The sequence below is a fragment of the Pantherophis guttatus genome, chromosome 4, assembly GCF_059756535.1.
Source record: "Pantherophis guttatus breed Tessera chromosome 4, ASM5975653v1, whole genome shotgun sequence".
NCBI lineage: Eukaryota > Metazoa > Chordata > Lepidosauria > Squamata > Colubridae > Pantherophis > Pantherophis guttatus.
In genome coordinates this window covers 69,620,721-69,639,452 of record NC_142066.1, presented here as the reverse complement: position 1 = coordinate 69,639,452, position 18,732 = coordinate 69,620,721, and the positions used below count along the sequence as shown (strand labels likewise).

The following is an 18,732-nucleotide window of genomic DNA, read 5'->3' as shown; positions in this document are numbered from 1 at the left end:
AAGACCGGCAGGCTATAAGAGAAAAAAGAAAAAAATATATACCCTGGTAGACGGGTACCTTAGAAAAATTTAAAGGAAAAGGAACAATTTTAAAGATAGAGAAAAATAAGTGGTCAAAAAAGCTTACAAATATTGTGATATTGAACAGACCTGGGCTGTAGAGCCAGATCTGCAGGAGATGTTTCTCTCAGGCCGACTGAGTCAAAACTGAGCCTGAAAGGGAGGAGCAAGGGGCGTGGTCAAAAATTATGACTCAGCCAGTGTCAGATCCGACTGATACAACCCTCATCTGGACAATGTCACACCCTCATCAAGGAAATCTTGTTGACTGATTTGTCATAGGATTCATCAAACTATAATAAACGATGAAAAATAATTTAAAAATATATTTCTACTTTTGAGTCCAATTGACCGGGTCATGTTTTAATTACTTAGAGAAAAAGCTCCATTCTCTATGGGTGCCTATGTCATGAACTTTATTGAGATGTTTAGCAACTCCAATCTAATAAACGCAAAAGCAAATTCGGTGCTTTTTACCTTTTGGTTTAGTACCTAAATATCTGTAGGACTATCTTCTCCAACCACAACTGAATAATCCATTATTTTTGTGCCACAAAAACCTGTTGATAGTACCTTATTTTCAAGAAATAAGGGCTGAGGACAGGAAATATTAGGGTTTTAGTAACAGCACCTATATCCTACACTTTAAAACATTAAACTATATCCTATGGGACCCTAAGATTTCCACGAGACTTTGATGCGTTTGTTTGAATTTCAATCAATTTTCCATTACTAGAGTTTTACCTCTTGATTAGAGCTCCAGAATTTTGTTTTAAACAATTTACATAGTCTTGAAAATACTAGTAGCTCTAGAAAGTCTTTTCCTGGAAAGACTTTCTAGTTAGAGTTAGTTTGAGTTAGTTTGAGTTAGATTAATCTCAACTTCTTCATAAATGATCTAGATGCGGGGACAGAAGGAGAACTCTCAAATTTGCAGATAACACCAAGCTGGCAGGAATAGCCAATACTCCAAAAGATCTTAACAGACTTGAACACTAGGACTATGTAACAGAATGAAATTCAATGGTGAAAAAAGTAAAGTTTAGACCAACTGTCCCTCCCCCCCCCCCAATGCACAGGTATAAAATAAGTGATACTTGGCTCAATAGTAATAGCTATGGAAGAGATCTTGGAGTCCTAGTGGACAATCACTTAACTATGAGCCAGCAGTGTGTAGCAGCTTCTAAGAAAGCCAACACAGTCCTAGGCTGCATTAACAAAGAGATAGACTCAAGTTCACATGAATGATTAGTCCATCTTTATAATGTCTTGGTAAGATCTCACTTGGAATATTGCATCCAGTTTTAGTCACCATGATATTAAAAAAGTGTTGGGGATTCAGAAAGAGTGCAGATAAGAGCAAACAAAGATGATTAGGGGACTGAAAGCTAAAACATATGATGAACAGTTACAAGAATTGGGTATGTCTAGTTTAATGAAAAGAAGGACTAAGGATGACATGATAACAGTGTTCCAATATCTAAGGGGCTGCTACTATTCTTCAAAGCAACTGAAAGCAAAACAAGAAGCAATGGATCAAAACCAATCAAGGAGAGAACCAACCTAAATCTAAGGACAGTTACAACAATTGAACAGTGGAACAACATGCCTCCAGAAGTTGTGGGTATCCCAACACTGGAGGTCTTTAAGAAGAGACTGGAAAACTATTTGTCTGAAATGGTATAGGGTTTCCTGCTTGAGCAGGGAGTTGAACTAGAAAAACCTCTAGGGTTCCTTCCAATTCTGTTATTCGATTATTACTTTCTGCCATAGCCCTCCAGAAGTTAATGAAAGCAGAACTTTTCTGATGGAATGATTGGAAGCGCCAATCGGCAGAAGAATTGCTGTACCATCTATCTTTTGCAAATTGCTGGATTTAATTTTAATTTTATTCTATTGTTTGCTTTTCTGTTGTTAACCATTAAGAGAACTTGGAAGTTAAATTGTTATATAAAGTTAGCAAGTAGATAAAATGTGAATAGGCAGGAAAGCTTCTTTATTTCTATGGTTTTTATACCTGCCCTGAAAACAGATTCTTAGAATAAGACCTCACAATAACAATATATGATGGGTATACATCTTTCTTACTTAAACTCTCAACCCGGAGAAACAGAAGAGTTATTGTGCATGCCCTCAGATTGAAGATTTCAACACCCCAGAAAGTATTTCAGTAGATATAATACTATGCATTTTATACCTTACTGGACCACAAGATTGCATAATTGGTTTTTGTTCCTCCTTTCTGTAATTGTAATGGATGATGGTTGTTTTAAGTTTTGTTTAAAAATAAAAAAATTTTCAAAAAAAAAAAAAGCATAATTGGTAAAAACCATAGAAAAAAATAGTTCATATATCTCCTTTCCCATCTTCACTATCAGGGCAATTATACCAGTGGTGGGTTGCCCCCGGTTCTATAGAACAAGTAGTAAAACCGGTGGGAGGCTCTGCCCACTGACCCTGACATCATCAAAATGCTTCTGCGCATATGTAGAAGCTTCTGCACTTGCGCGCTCGAGCGAAGCAAGTGCGCACGCGCAGCCCCATTCCAAACCGGTAGTAAAGGTAAGTAGAACCCACCTCTGAATTATACCTTATAAATTAGGTACAATTTATAAAGCACTATGAGTTTAATTCCCAGTGGACTTTTGAACGTCATAAAATCTATAATAATTATAAAAGTTGCATGCACATGATGAGTCCCAAAAAAGATAAAACTAGCCCATACTGCCTCTTGGTGGTTAAATAATCACTAAATACTAATAAAACAATCATAAGGATCTTAAGGAGGGGTTTGGACTAGAAGATCTCCAAGGTCTCTTCCAACTCTGTTATTCTGTTATAACCTCAGATTTTTTTCAGGTCAAATAAAGTTTCTTTTAATGTTTTTCTAGAGTTTCTTTAGAGACATAATTCATTCTTATTAATCAATCTCAATTAGCATTAGTTTTCCCCTACCTTAGATAATAGAGAAGGATATCTTAGAATAGTACACTTTTCTTTTTAAAAAAGTATAAAAAGTTACCAGAAAGACATTTTGGGTTAATTAGTGTATGTTAAGTGATGCATTGAGAAGAGTGAAAAAGTGGAAACAACCTGAGAGTCAACAAGGAAATAATAACCAAGGGAGCTGATATGAAAGGAAGTTGTAACTGACCATTCAAAGGAAAGGAAAATGGGCCATTAGCTATAGTCTAAGCAATCAAGTTGACAGTGATGATATAGGTAGACCTCACTTAATGATGAGTAATTTAATGACTGTGCAAAATCAAGACTCAAAGTAAGTTATTTATGAGTTGTTTTCAAAATAACAATTGCCCTCCCCACAAACAGTTATGCGATTGCATTTTGGGCAGTTGGCCACCAGCTTGCATTTACAATTGGTTGCAGGTCCCACAGTAATATGACAGTGTTTTATGACATTTTTGTTGGTTTATAGCAAAAAAAAATGCCTATTCAGAAGAATGGATTCACTTAAGGTCCATGTGGTTTGCTTAACACAGTGACTCACTTTACAACCATCATAAAAACAGTTGTAAAATCGAGTCAGATCAACTGAAATGACTTATGACCAACTGTGATTTTTTTTAGCAAGAACTATTAACCTGTACATCTACCCAAAATAAATGTCTTGCTCTTCAAAGGTAAATGCTGTTGGTATGGCATTCATTACCCAGGATTTGATCCTGGATACAGTCCTGATTGGACTTACAAAAGTATTGCCTCAGAAAACATAATCATTTTATCTCTCAACGTTTGCATGTTACTATATGATGCAATAGGCTAGATGGAGACTAAAAGGTAGTTGCATTCTCCAGGGATTCCAACTTGCTGACTTACTAGATAGAAACAACGTTCAAACTCTTTTGCATCACCTTGTCTTGCCTGCCCTATATAATAAGATAATATATTTTTTTATTTTTAGAAAATTTCCTTTCAATATAATTATATTCCTTTCAAATAATTAATAGAAATATAAGTGCAGTTATATTTATTAAATTAATTAATTAAATAATAAATAAAGTAAATTTTTATTTAATTTATTAAATTAAATGCAGTTAGCATTATTTTATTTAACCAGAAAGTGAGACTATGTACACAGAGTAAATTTCAAGAATTACTACTAGACAAATAAAATAATTCACTATTACTGCTAAACTCCCTTTCTGCACTACTGTATTCCCATCTGTCCTTTGTTTTTGTAACAGTTAAATTTGCTATTATGTTGTTTTTGTATTGGTAGCACTTCCCCCATTATTTCAGCTTGTCTTAGAGAATATATTCAATTTGGTATTTCTTCCATGGAATCACGTTGTCATCTGGTGATATCTATGCAGTTTTCTTGGCAACAATATGGATGCCTTTTTCTGAGATGTGTTTTACCAGACTAGCTTCCTGAGATCAGCTATTAACCCCTCAATATTGCTATATAGTGGTCTGTCCATCTTTAAGTAGTTTTAAAATAATAATAGTTAAAAAATTGTATAGAGCTTGATTAATATTTCAGAAACACTAAACATCAGTAATAATTAAAAGGTGAAGCTTGATGGCATTAATCTTTCGATACCATATTTCTCTTGACATTACATCTGAAAGTAAGTATTTTGATTATCAGACTTTCCTTGTTTAGTCAGGCAAGCATACTACAAAAATCTTTAAATATTATTAATATACCCATTCGGTTGGTCTCCCCAGTTTTCTGTTTTTCATTTCTCTCATCAAGATTGTCATCCTCATCATCTTCATCGTCGTCGTCATCATCATCATCATCACTATACTGACCAAGTGCATTGACTAACTCCACAAATATTTCATCATTGATAAATCCACACTCTGAAATTTAAACATAAACAAATATTTAATGAAGCACATATTTATTAAAAGGCTGGGTAAAGAAAGTTAGCTTACTATGCAGAAAAAGACAATGCAATTTCTTAAGCCTGAAACAAATTAAGCACTTAAACGAGAGTAAGTGCCATGGAGTTTACAACATGCAGATCTAGGTATACATATCCATATAAAAATAAATGTATTTGTGGAAAAAACAGCATTTTTCAGAATTTTTCAATTTACTAGCTACTGCTTTTGAATTCTAATTATTAGTTCTATTATTTTATTGTTTTAGTTTATTATCAAATAAGAATTGAAAGATCTATGCAAGGTTCAAGCTTAGGCAATAGCCTGAAATCCTTTATTTATGAAGGAAATTTAAGGCTCATATGAATAATGGTTATGAATTTAATATTCAGTACAATGAACACATATATCAATGCATTAAAATTCAATGTCAAAAAGTATCATCAGTATAACAAAGCAGATTTCCATAGTCATCAGATGAAACTATCCAATAGAAAAGAAAGGGTACAAGAAATGGAATCACGAAGAATTGAAACCATGTTATTTGATGTAATGAATTTTTTTTCAGGAACAATGCATGATATATTTAATAGAGAGACCGTATCAATTAACTGGGGGAAAATGCTCAACAAAAAGATAAATAATAGCTTACCCCTATCTCCATGTACCTTTCCATCATAATTTTTGATTAATTCTTCAATAAATGTTCCATCCTGATCAAGCACTTCATCACCCATATAAGGAATGTTATGTAAAACTGTCTCATCCTCTACCTAAAAAATATTGAAATATGATGAAGTAAAACATTTTGCTTTTGTGAACAAAGGAAACAACAAATAAATCAACATGATATTCTGCCCTAGAAACTAGTATTGACAATATTTCTTAGTGTGGTAGCTGTCATGATCTCAAGGCACTTGCTTGCTCTCAGTCTCCCCCCACCCCTCTGTCTCCCTCTCTCCCTTTCTCAGGAAGGCTGGTTCAAAACAAAAACATTCCCTATCTTCTGACTTTTTTTGCCAGTTTCCACCCATTTAGGACAATGGATTTGCTTAATGTTTCAATGACTGGTTTATAGCATTGCATTGCAGGAATAACAATAACAAAAGGAATAAATAGCACCAATAATAAAAAACTTATAAATGCGGGTGGGCTGCCAAGTGTCCAAATTATAAACACATAATTACAGGAGCACTGCAACAGCTATAACTTTGAAGGCCAGCTGTGACTATCATTTCTTCAACATCATTGTAACACTGAACAGTCACCAATGGAATGATTGTTAAGCAAAGACTACTTGTGGAAGAGAAGGGGACGGGAGGGAAGGGAAGCTAGTCACTGCCAACGATAGGGGCAGCACTCACTTCTGTTTCCGTTTCACAGTTCCTGCTGACAAAGCCAGCGCTGTCCGAAGACATTTCCGAGGTTATGTGGCCAGTATGACATCACAGAATGCTGCTTCCTTCCCACCAAAATGGTGGGCAGGAAACTTGTATAAGACATAGTTACAAATATTGAGCATTGATATTCTTTATTGTCACCTAGGAAATGTGAATTTACAATATAACATAAATCTGACATTCATATTTAATATAATCCAGCAACTATAGTCTACAAAGTATATTGATTTGATGATTTTAATTTCATAATTTTCAGGGTCATAATCACTTACCATAAAATTTTGTTGAAGGGGTGACCAAGAATACATTATGGGAACTGAGGCAACAGCATTCAGAGTTTTGAGAGGAATAACTTGTTTTGGAAAGTCTAAATCACTGCTGACAGAACACTAAGAGAAAAGATAACTAATAGTAAATTGTTTTCAAATTAGATACAGCAATTGCAAAAAAAACTGATTTTAGCAGAAAATCAGTGTTTTCAAATGATAATTTGAACAATTCTTTAAAAATATTAACATAGGTATACTCAAACAGAACTATTGCTTTCATTCTTACGTGTTTTCATATACATGAAATATCTATATAATTTTTTTGCATGTATAAAAACAGAAGATTTCAATCATCCTCTAAGAAGGCTAGGATAATAAATAGTCATGTAATTTAGAGGTTAATTAAATTGTATATGCTATTTAAATCAATCCTTCTTCTGAGGAAGAGATGCATAGTGAGTGTGAATTTCATACATATCAAGTAGAGGAGCCTTATAGGTAGTCCTTGACTTATGACCATTTGTTTAGTGACTGTTCAAAGCTACAATGGCAATGAAAAACATGATTTACAACCAGTCCTCAAATTTGCAATTGTTACAGCATTCCCATAGTCACATGATCAAAATTAGGTGCTTGGCAACTGGCATGTATTTATGACACCTGTGGCTTTCCTGGATCATATGATCATTATTTGTGACCTTTCTAACTAGTTTCCCACAAACAAAGTCAACAGGGGAAGCTGAATTAATTTAATGACTGTGTGATTCACGTACTTAGTACGGTGATTCACTTAATCACAGCAAAAATGGTCATAAAAGTAGGTGTGTCATTTAACTACTGCTTCACTTAGTAATAAAAGTTTTGGTCTTAATCTGGTTATAAATCAAAGACTACTTATATTTAATATGAAAATGGTTAACTAACTGCCATTAAGGATTGGGAAATTAGTTTTCATCGAGAAAGTTCTTCCAATATTTTTTCCTCACTTCTCTATCATATCAGCCTTCTCCTTTTTATTTGGTTTTGTTTTATATCCAATATTTATAAAAGGAATACTTCTTAAGGCTTCTGTCCTTCTTATATGATGGAGAAGAGAGAAAGGAAGCCAACTGCTTTATTACAATTACCAAGGGAGAAAACTGCCAAGTTGTACAGTAAGAATTCCCAGAAATCAATTCTATTTTTAAAAGTAAAAATGTCGAAGTTTTGTCTTTGCCAGTTTTATTTGAAATTTATTTACTTTTTCCTAGCTAACAGATAGTCACAGTAATATCTACAGATACTCCACACAAACAAAGAGGATAGATGGATAGATTAATGCTGACATGATCAAGGAATGGTGGATGTTAATATTGGTCTCTTACCATAGATAGATCACATTTTAGAGTTCTCTATAGTTACCTCCCACTGCGAGGAAAAGCCTATTTGATTAGTCTGCTACATATAACTAATGGATCTAGTTGGGTCCGGGGAGAACCTGGAATTCTTCCTGAAGCTTTGGTTCACAATCCATCTGAGACCTTAGTAACAATTTGAAATAAGTGAACAATGATAGTCTTAGAGTAGATGGTATCAATGAAGTATCTGACTGATCATAGAGCTCTTACTGGTGTTCAAGAAACTTCAGGAGTTGAAACAATATAAGAGACATCTAAAGTGCCATTGCAGGAAGACAAAAATTAATTTAATTGAGAATAGGTAGGTATCTTAGGTATTATCTTGTAGCAACAAGATGGTGAAGCAAGCTTTCTTTCCCTTGATTATTGCATCTGCAGATAGCCATATTATGGATGACCAGATACCTTCTTGATATGGAGCGGAATGGGAACTCTTGCTGGACTGCTATGATGACTTCTCTAGATATCTGTGAGACATGGTCCTTAATGAAGTGAGTTATGCTGCTTGTGTTTTAGATCCATATCCTTCCTTGTTGGTCAAGGCTTCCCAATAGGTGAGAAGTAGTTAGTTCAAGTAGTGATTACTGCTTCTTTCTTCTATAGAGAATATACAGGCCATCTTCCTTGAAGGAGGCAATGGTCAGTCACTTCTTCAAGAAGTCATCTTGCATTCAACAATGTTGGACATTTTTCATTTATCCTCTTTCTTTTTTTTTAGAAAGGAGGAAAAAATAGCCCCTCAGAGTCACTTCAAACCGTGAAATGCGCAGCAAAAAAAGTAATAATAATAATTGGATTGCATAATCAAGTGCCTAGAAATAATAGAAGTAAGTAGAAACATCAGAAGCTTTGTGCAAAGATGGATGACACAATGGAAGACACAGTTGCTTGTCAATGGTGATAGAATCAGAGAAGTTAACATTAAGAATCTTCCAAGGAGTCTCACTATTGCTACTACTGTTTGTCATTGCACGGATTCCTCTGTCAACAACACTGAATAATTCAGGCCATCAAATATCAAAACCATCTGCCAGGATATCCCAGCTCTTTTACACGGACAATTTGAAACTATATGATAGAATCTGAAATAGAATCGCTGCTCAACGCTGTCTGTCTATATAGCCAAGATACTGAAATGGAGTTCAGTCTGAACAAATGTGCCATGCTTACCATCAAATGAGGAAAAATAGTGAAAACTGAAGGAATCAAGATGCCCTGTGGAAATAACATCAAGAGTCTGGATGAAGATAATCACTATAAATACTTGAGCATCCTTCAAGCTGACATCAAGCACACTGAAGTCAAGAAAAAGATTACAGGTGAATTCATCAAGAGAATCAAGAAGATCTTAAAGTCCAAATTCAGCAGAGGCAATATCATCAAGGCAATCAACACCTGGGCAATTCCAGTCACTAGATACACAGCTAGAATAGTGTACTGGACTCAAGCTGACTAAAGGCCCTGGATAGGAAAACTAGAGAAATAATGATGATGATGAATCATGCCTTCATCCATGCAGCGATGTTGACAGATTCTACTTACCAAGGAAAATGGGTGGGTGTGGAATTTTGCAAATACATAAGACAGTTGAAGGAGAAAAAAGAGCATCAGAAGAGTATCTGAAGGATAGTGAAGAAGCTGCACTGAAGCTAATATATTAGGAAAGCCTACTGAGTATTGGTGAGATCAAACTGGCTTATAAAAAGGAGCAAGAAAGCATGGGAAGACAAAGCGTTACATGGGCAGTATTTTAAAAAATAGCAGGGAAGCAGATAATAACAACACCTGGCTAAGAGCAGGAAAGCTGAAGAAAGAGATAGAGGAGCTAATTCTAGCTACACAAGACTTAAGAACAAATGCATACCAAGACAGAATTAAAAAGATAGCAATCAAGTGCCGCCTGTGCAAAGAAGCTGAAGAAATAATGCATCACCTGGTTTGGTTCTACAAGAAAATTGTACAGACTGACTACAATGACATGACAAGGTAGCAACAATGGTGCATTGGAAGATCTGAAAGAAATATCATTTGCCTGCAAGCAAGAACTGGTGGAACCATAACTAGAGAAAGTAATAGAAAATGAAGAAATGGAGACTTCCGGTTGGTGACCCGCGGCGATATGGCGTTGAGTGAGTAACTGCTGCTCCTCAATACCATCAGTCACCGTGTTTTGGGGACCCCCTGAGGGGCGTGGAGCCCGGAGAGCCCCACGGACGAGAGAGCGAGCCGGGTGAGCGTGAAAGCGGGCACAAAACGCTGATCGCAAGACCGGGCGGCTCTGTCTAACCCAGCACGCGTGAGTCGGCCAAACTAATGGCTGACGCGAAGCTGTGGTAACCAGCAACCAGATGGAAGCAAGGGAGATCGGATGCTGCAGTGTGGATCGATACACACCTTTTCTGCATTGAGGAGAGAGGACATCAGGAAAGGGGTCGGCGAAATCGGGCGGGAGAGCCTTACAGATGAGAAAAGCGGCGATTGAAAGCTTCCTGTGTATTCCGGCAGAGAGAGAGCCCGACAAGCCGGCATCGAAATAAGAAAGAAAATTGTACTGACAGTGTGCGTGCCAGAGAGGATCGGTGAGAAAATTTAAGACCAGCACTTATTTCCTTTTTTTACTGTGAACACAAGCAGACCCAGCGGAGGCTGAAATTGGGTGGATCGAGTTTGGCTTTCTTTTTTGCACTGAACAGGAAGCTCAGCCATTAGAGTGACTTGACGGAGGAATAGCCTGCCCAGTGGTGGACAGTTTGGCAGCAAGAATACGATAGAGTGCTGAACCTGGAGGACTTATAGAAGATCAGAGACTGGGCAAAAAAGACTATATCCCAAAAAGGAATAATAAGTATATATATATATATATATATATATATATATATATATATATATATATATATATATATATATAAAAAAAAAAATTAAATTAACAACAACACTTGAACCTTTAGATAATTTGTCTTCAGTATCCTGATTATTAGATCTGTAAATACTTTGATAAATTGATTTCTTCTTTTTTTTTTTTTTCTTGACTAGATAATATAATACACTCTTAAGTTTTGATATTTTAAATCTTTCTATATATATATTTAATTGTTTAGCATTTATAGTATTTACCAGTATTTTTATAGTATCTAAAATTATAATTATATAATTATAATCGTATTTAAAATTAAGTATTCAAAATTTCTATTTATAGTATTTATAGTATTTTAAGTATTTAAAAAGTATAATATTGAGTCAAATTAATTGCTTTATTGATATATTGATTGTGAACTGCTGATTAATTGATATTTTGATTTGTATAGTACTGAACTGTCTAACTTATATTTACTAAGCCAATTTAACATCAAATATATTTAAATAACATTCTGAGTACAAGATATTGTGAGGAAGAGATTAGAATCATCGTATAGATATTGATATTGACTGCCCACCGGAAAACTAGCTATACCTGTTTACAAATTTAGAAGGGAAAATTAGATATAGTAATATAGATATATAAATATATATTTATATATATATATATATATATAAAAAAAAAAAGATAATAGAGGCGCTAAGTGGCGAATGAGAATTTGGAGTAACATCGACAGGATAATTAAAGAGCAAAAGAAAATCTTAAAAGAAATGACAAGCATGGCATCCACTGTGGGGAAAACAGGAAAAAAGACTCCCTCTAACCCCACTATAGCGACAACCTCTCCAGCGACACAAAAATCAACAGAAAGCCTGGCAATGCAAACTCTGCAAGCATCATTAACCCTAATTCAAGAAACAATGATGGCAATGCAGGAAAAATTATTAAATAACCATGTCGAATTAAAATCAGATATACATGCATTGGACCAGAAAATGAATGATATCCAAACATCAATAGTTAATAATGAACTACGAATCCAAAAAGCCGAAACAAGAATAGACCAAACTGAAAAGAAATTAGACATTGTGGATCAAGCACTAACCAGTCAAAATAAAGAGATAGAAGATACAATAATCCAATTGGAGATGGACCGGGCTTCCTTTTATTTGCGATTTCAGAATGTTGTTGAGGACAAAGAGGAAGACCTAGGAGAAAAAATGGCGGAGCTGATAGCCGATGCACTTCACCAAGACAAACAGGCAATAATTAGGGAGCTGGACGACGTATATAGGGTCCAGACTAACTATGCAAGAAGGAACAAGCTTCCTAGAGAAGTTCATATCCGCTTCGCACGGAAAAAAGTTAAAGATACTCTTTATAATATGGCAAGAGACGAACAGATTACATATCGAGGAAAAGAAATAATAATCCTAAAACAGATACCAAGAAGAGTCCGGGAGATGAGGAAGGGATATAGATTTTTGGCTATACAGTTGAACAAAAGAAAGATATTATTCAGGTGGCTTCTCCCAGAAGGGATGCTAATAACCTGGCAAGGAAGAAAAATTAAAATAGAAAATCTGAGTACAGCACAAGACTTCCTTGACCAGCTAAGAGGCGCGGAAGAAGAGCAGGGGAGTAAGGAAGATCTAGAAATAGCAGCAGTGGAGGAGGAAGCCCTACATCAACAGAACACGAACGAGGCAACTGTAGAGGAGAAGACAGAAGAAGAAGGAGAAGCCAAAGAGAAGAAAGCGAGACCAGTAAGGGCCGTAAGAAATAAACAAGAACCAGTAATCAGATAGGGGTTTAGAGATGAATGGCTTGAAGTTAATATCCGTAAATGTCAATGGACTAAATGATTATAAAAAGAGGAAAAGAATATTAACAAAACTAGGTAAACAAAATGTTGATATAATGTGTTTACAAGAGGTGCACATAAAAAAAGAAGAAAGTAAATGTTTAGAATATAAAAAATTTGGTCAAACATTTGATTCGCTGGCAGAGAAAAAGAAGAGGGGGGTGGCTATCTACGTAAAAAAAGGAATTGAAGCAGAATTGAAATTTAAAGATACAAAGGGTAGGATCCTTATGATTGAAGTTAAGAGAGGGAATTCCAAGGTATTATTAGTGGGCATTTATGCCCCGAATAAAAAACAGGGAGAATTCTTTAAGAAACTGCATGAACAATTAGTGAAAATGGCATATACTGAAATCTGTATGATAGGGGATTTTAACGGCATTGTAGATCCGGAGAAGGACCATAAGAGCAATAAAGTTAAAAAAAATAAAAGGACAAACTTACCGAGAGCATTTTTTGAGTTAGTCGATGAATTAGATCTAATTGATATTTGGCGTACCCTGCACCCAAATGACAGGCAATATACCTTCTTTTCAAATGCACAAAAGTCGTGGTCCAGAATTGACATGGCATGGGCCAGTAGAAATTTGGGGTTGGAAATTGAAACTGCAGTAATTAACCCAAACGATTGGGCTGATCATAATCCATTAGAAATCAGATGGAAGTCTCTCCAGAGAAAATACCAACGGAGGTGGAGGTTTAATGCTAAATTACTGGGCGACAAAGACTGTATACAAAAATTTAAAGAAGAAATAAATTTCTTTTTCAAGGAAAATGAAAACAAAGGCACATCCCGCGCAATAGTTTGGGACACAATGAAGGCCTATCTGAGAGGAGTCGTGATTTCATATATTGCACATAAAAATAAAGAAGAAAGGAAGATCCTGGAAGAGTACTTAAATCATATAGGAGAATCAGAAAGAAAACTCCAAGATAATCCAGAAGATGAAGCAGCCAAAGAAAATTGGATGATGTGGAAGCATAAAGTAAACATCATGGAGCAAGAAGAGTTGGCACAAAGAATGAAAAGAACGAAACAATATCTTTTTGAGAATACCAACAAATCGGGGAGGTGGTTGGCCTATAAATTAAAAAAGGAAAATGAAAGGGGAATAATTCATACTTTAGTAGACTCTAAGGGCAAATTATTGATTACCGAGGAAGAAAAACGGGATAGGGTGAGAGAATATTACGAATCCCTATATAAAGAAGAGGAGATATCGGATGACAAAATAGAACAATACTTGATAAAAGCAGAGCTCCCACAAATAACTGATGATGAGAAAGAAATGCTTAACAGAAAGATCACAATTGAAGAATTAAAAATAGCCCTTTCCAAATTGAAAAATAATAAAGCGCCAGGACCTGACGGATTTCCAGGGGAAATATATAAAAAATTAGAAGAAATACTCCAACCGAAATTAGTAGAAATTTTTAATGATGCACTGTTAGACCACAAAATTCCAGAGTCATGGAAAGAGGCGCATGTCACACTTGTGCCGAAAGAAGGTGCCGACCCAAAACAAATTCAAAATTACAGACCAATCTCGCTCCTAAATACGGACTACAAATTATTCATGGGCATAATGGCCGAAAGAATGAAAAAGATTTTAAATAATTGGATATATAAAGACCAGAATGGATTTTTACCGGGGAGACAAATTAGGGATAATATGAGAATTGTACTAGACACGCTAGAGTATTATGAGGAACACCCTGAAAAACAGATGGCTCTGATTTTTGTCGATGCTCAAAAGGCATTTGACAATCTAAATTGGAAATTCATGAATAAACAAATTGAGATGATGAAATTTGGAACAAATTTTGAAATGATGATTAAATCCATTTATAATAACCAAAAGGCGAGTATCTTGGTGAATGGGGATAGGACTAAAACATTCCAAATTAGTAAGGGAGTAAGGCAAGGTTGTCCCCTATCCCCTTTATTGTTCATTCTGGCCCTAGAAGTTCTTCTAAGGAAAATTAGATTTAACGATGAAATAAAAGGATTGCAGATCAGAAAGGAGATTTACAAGACGCAAGCATTTGCGGATGATGTAGCCCTAATCCTTGAAGACCCTATAGAATCGGGACCTAAAGTATTGGAGGAATTAAGTAAATATGGAGAGGTGGCAGGCTTCATACTGAACAAAACCAAAACCAAAGTATTGATCAAGAACACAACTGAGAGCCAGAAAAACGAGATAGAAGAAGTATTAGGATTACAGGTTGCCAAAAAAATTAAATACCTAGGAATTTGGATTACATCAAGATGTTCGACCTTGAAAGACGATAATTATATTCCCCTAATCAGGAAAATAAAACAAGACCTAGATTGCTGGAAAAAAATAAGACTATCACTTTTGGGCAAGATAGCCACAATTAAGATGAACATCCTCCCCAGAATATTATTTCTATTTCAAAATATACCCATAAATTTAGATAAAAAATTCTTTTTAGAACTAGACAAAATTATTAGAGAATTCATATGGGAGGGGAAAAAACCGAGATTTTCCATTAAAATTTTAAGGGGCAAAAGAGACATAGGTGGATTTGGACTCCCGGACTGGGAAACATACTACAGGTCAGCCAAGCTAGTATGGATAAAAGATTGGATCACCCTGGAAAATAAGAGAATTCTTACCTTAGAAGGCCATGACCTGCAAAAAGGCTGGCACGCCCACATCTGGGAAACGGAGAAGAAAAGGAAGACACATTTTCATAGACACAAAATTAGAGATTCCCTGATACAAACATGGACCCAGATTAGGCAAAAATATTACAAAAAAATCCCAAATTGGCTCTCAACGATGGAGGCCCTGACCCACCCAAATAGGTGGGAGAGGGAGAAAATGGGCAGATATAAAGATATCCTAGACGAAAGAGGGTGGCTTAAACCAAATGATATTTTACGAGAGCAAGGAATAACTTTAGATTGGTGGACTTATGCACAAGTAAAATCCAGATATCAGAAAGACAAAGAACAATATGGTTTAGAACTGGGATCAAACGGACTGGATAAAGTCTTGATGGGAACAAACAAAAAGATTCTGGCAAAATTATACAATTATATATTAAACGGTGACAAGTTCGAAGATGTCACGAAGAATCAAATAATTGCATGGGAGAAAAATATAGGGCGCAATATAAATTTTGGGGAATGGGAGGAGGCATGGAACAGAAATCTTAAATTGACTAGAGCGGTGACATATAAGGAAAACCATTACAAAATGTTTCATAGATGGTACTTAGCCCCGGCCAGACTAGCGAAGATATATCCCAATATACATCCCAATTGTTGGAAATGTGGCCACGGTCAAGGCACCTTCTTTCACATGTGGTGGACATGCCCGGAAGCAAAAGGATACTGGAATAAAATTAGGAGATGGTTATATGAAATAACTGATGAAGATATTGCATTAACACCAGAGATTTTCCTCCTGGGAATAATAAAGAAGCCATATAGAAAGGAAATGATGCATTTAATGATCCATATAATTACAGCCGCTAGATTGGCATACGCACAGTATTGGAAAGAGAAAATTCAACCACCAGAAGAGCTTACAATTAAGAAAATACTTGAGTGCGCAGAGATGTCTAAATTAACCTATGAATTAAATGATGAAAAGTCAGTTTACTATATGGTGTGGGAAAGGTGGTACAAGTGGTTGCATGATAGAATGAAAGAAAGATCTAAAGGTGTATTAAATAATGGTTAAAAGTGAGTTAAAATGTCACCAAGTATTATTTATGGAAATAGTTAAAACACTGCACATCCGATACAAATTGAAAAGCTATATTATGTATATGTTGTTTCATGTTATTGTTTGAATGTTTGTTTGTTTTTTCCTCTTATTTCTCTTTTGTTTTTGTCCTTTGTTTTTTGTTTGTTTTTTTTAAAAGAAAATCTCAATAAAGTTTAATTAAAAAAAAAAAAAAGAAAAGAAAATGAAGAAATGCTCTGGATTTCAAACAGACGGGCACTTGCCACATAATATCCTAAACTTAACAATTGTCAATAAGAATGAAAAAAGTCTTGATAGTGGATGTGGTAGTACCTGGAATCAGCATAAAAGAAGAGAAGGAACTGGAGAAGATAGCAGAATACAATGATCTGCAAATAGAAACAGAACGACTGTGGCAAAAGAAAGCAAAGGTAGTACCAACAGTAATAGGTGCCTTGGGAGGAGCATCACTTGAACATTGACAAATTTATCATCAGCCAATTGAAAAGGCGGCTTTACTCGGAGCAGCTTTCATCCTGTGGTAATATCTGTAACACTATCAAAAATCCACATATGCCTATCCCAGGTCCTTGGGAAGGACTCAATAGGTGAACAAAAATGCCAAATCCAGTCTGAACATCTGGCTGACTGTGCAAAGGATCATAATAAAAATAAATTAATAATAAGTAAACATTTTCAAAGGTCCTGAAAGATTATTTTGATCCTTTTCAGTTAGGATTCAGGTTATACCATTGGTCATAGTATCTTTTAGACCAGCTTAATGGATTTGGCACTGTTGTGGTGTGCTTTCGTTCAGAACTGGTTTCAGTCAATGTCTGAGAGATAGAGAAAGATCTAGGAGATGGAGAAAGATCTAGCCCTAGATTCCTCTTATACAAGATACCCCAGGCTACTTCTATAATGATAATTGGGAATAAACGTGGGAGACAGGGAAGACATTTTACAACCAGCAACTAAAATACACCTCACTCCTCCAAACGAGAGGAAGGGAAGTACAGGGAGCATTTCAAAGAGGACCCTCCTCAGTTTTCCAGAGAATAAAAGAAAAGAAAGGGAGAAATATTTTCAGTCTTGCAAGAATCTGTTAATATAAGCTTATAATTAATAACTACTCTTGGTTGTTGTTCTTGTCTGAACTACCCAACAGGGCTAATGTATCTCAACATACACGCCTATTTTCCTACTCCATGTGAAATATCTGGAAGAGTTCATTTGTTAACATAAAGTGAAATAGCATCAGAATGCTGATCATATTCATGTATGCATCTCCACTCCTAGCCAGAGAAATGATACCATTAAGATGTGTAGATAATGCCAGGATCTTATGAGGATCTGGACAGGAAGAACAGGTTTGACACAACCCTAGCAAAACTGAGCAGCTTTAAGTTTTTGGAACCCTTGGATAGGAAGATTTTTTTATCTTTTAATCTCAGTGAGTTAGTGCATGTGCGCATGTGCGCCCACACACACCTCTCCAAAAGAGCACAATCAGAGACTTCTGGACTCACAGCTCTTGACTGAAGAGCAGTTAACAGCCATGCCTATGACTGGTTCACTGTCATTCATTCTCACATCCCAACTAAATTATTGCAATATAGTCGGGGAGTGGGGGGGCTGCCGCTGAATTACACCCATAAGTTTTGTTTGGTCAGGAATACATTGGCACCCGAAGTTCTAAAACACCAAGGTCCATCCAGGTTACACTATTGTTGCACAAGCTGCACTGGATCCCAGTCTGCTTCAATGTGCAATTCAAGTTTGTCTTGGCATAGACAAGATTAATTGTGAGACCATCTGTTTCTGAGGGTGCCTGCCTGCCCCACCAAATTGGATAAGACAAGTGAATGCCAGGACCTTTCTGTTAAATATTATCCTGCAGGACCAAGTTTATACCTTGTCTGTCGCAGTGCCTGCCCTATGGAACAGCCCATCTCCAAAATCTGGAGGGTGGATGTTCTGATCTCTCTAGCCTTTGGAAAAACTGTGAATATTTGGCTTTTAATGTAGGTGCTGGGTCAGGATATTACATTAGCCCAATATAAGTGTGATTTGTATGGTAAATTTATTATAAATGAGTTGGTTATTGTATTATGATCATTTTAATTCTGCTTTTTGCTTGATTTGTAGTAATTTTATTATATTGGTTTTTGCTGATCATTATCACCTAAAAATAGGCAACCATATACATTTTCTAATTAAATAAACTAATCCCCTTCTTCCATATAATTTTATATAAATTAGTTGTCCAACTCAAAGGAATAAAGTTCCTAAGGACAATTTATAAG

The 18,732-nt window shown here is 35.7% G+C and overlaps 1 protein-coding gene across 9 annotated transcripts in view; it reads right to left on the bottom strand.

The window, feature by feature from the left end:
• Positions 1 to 18,732, bottom strand: part of EZH2 (enhancer of zeste 2 polycomb repressive complex 2 subunit) — a 92,718-nt gene that overhangs the window by 45,684 nt on the left and 28,302 nt on the right. For 6 of the 9 annotated variants that reach the window (XM_087892380.1, XM_087892379.1, XM_034416477.3 and 3 more), the window contains exons 4-6: positions 6,587 to 6,703; positions 5,567 to 5,687; positions 4,732 to 4,890 (exon numbers count right to left, since the gene is read on the bottom strand). In XM_087892380.1, coding sequence (XP_087748506.1) covers positions 4,732 to 4,890; positions 5,567 to 5,687; positions 6,587 to 6,703 — 397 coding nt within the window. The remainder of the gene's footprint in view (positions 1 to 4,731; positions 4,891 to 5,566; positions 5,688 to 6,586; positions 6,704 to 18,732) is intronic. The other 3 variants (XM_087892381.1, XM_087892382.1, XM_087892383.1) reach the window with 1 other exon arrangement.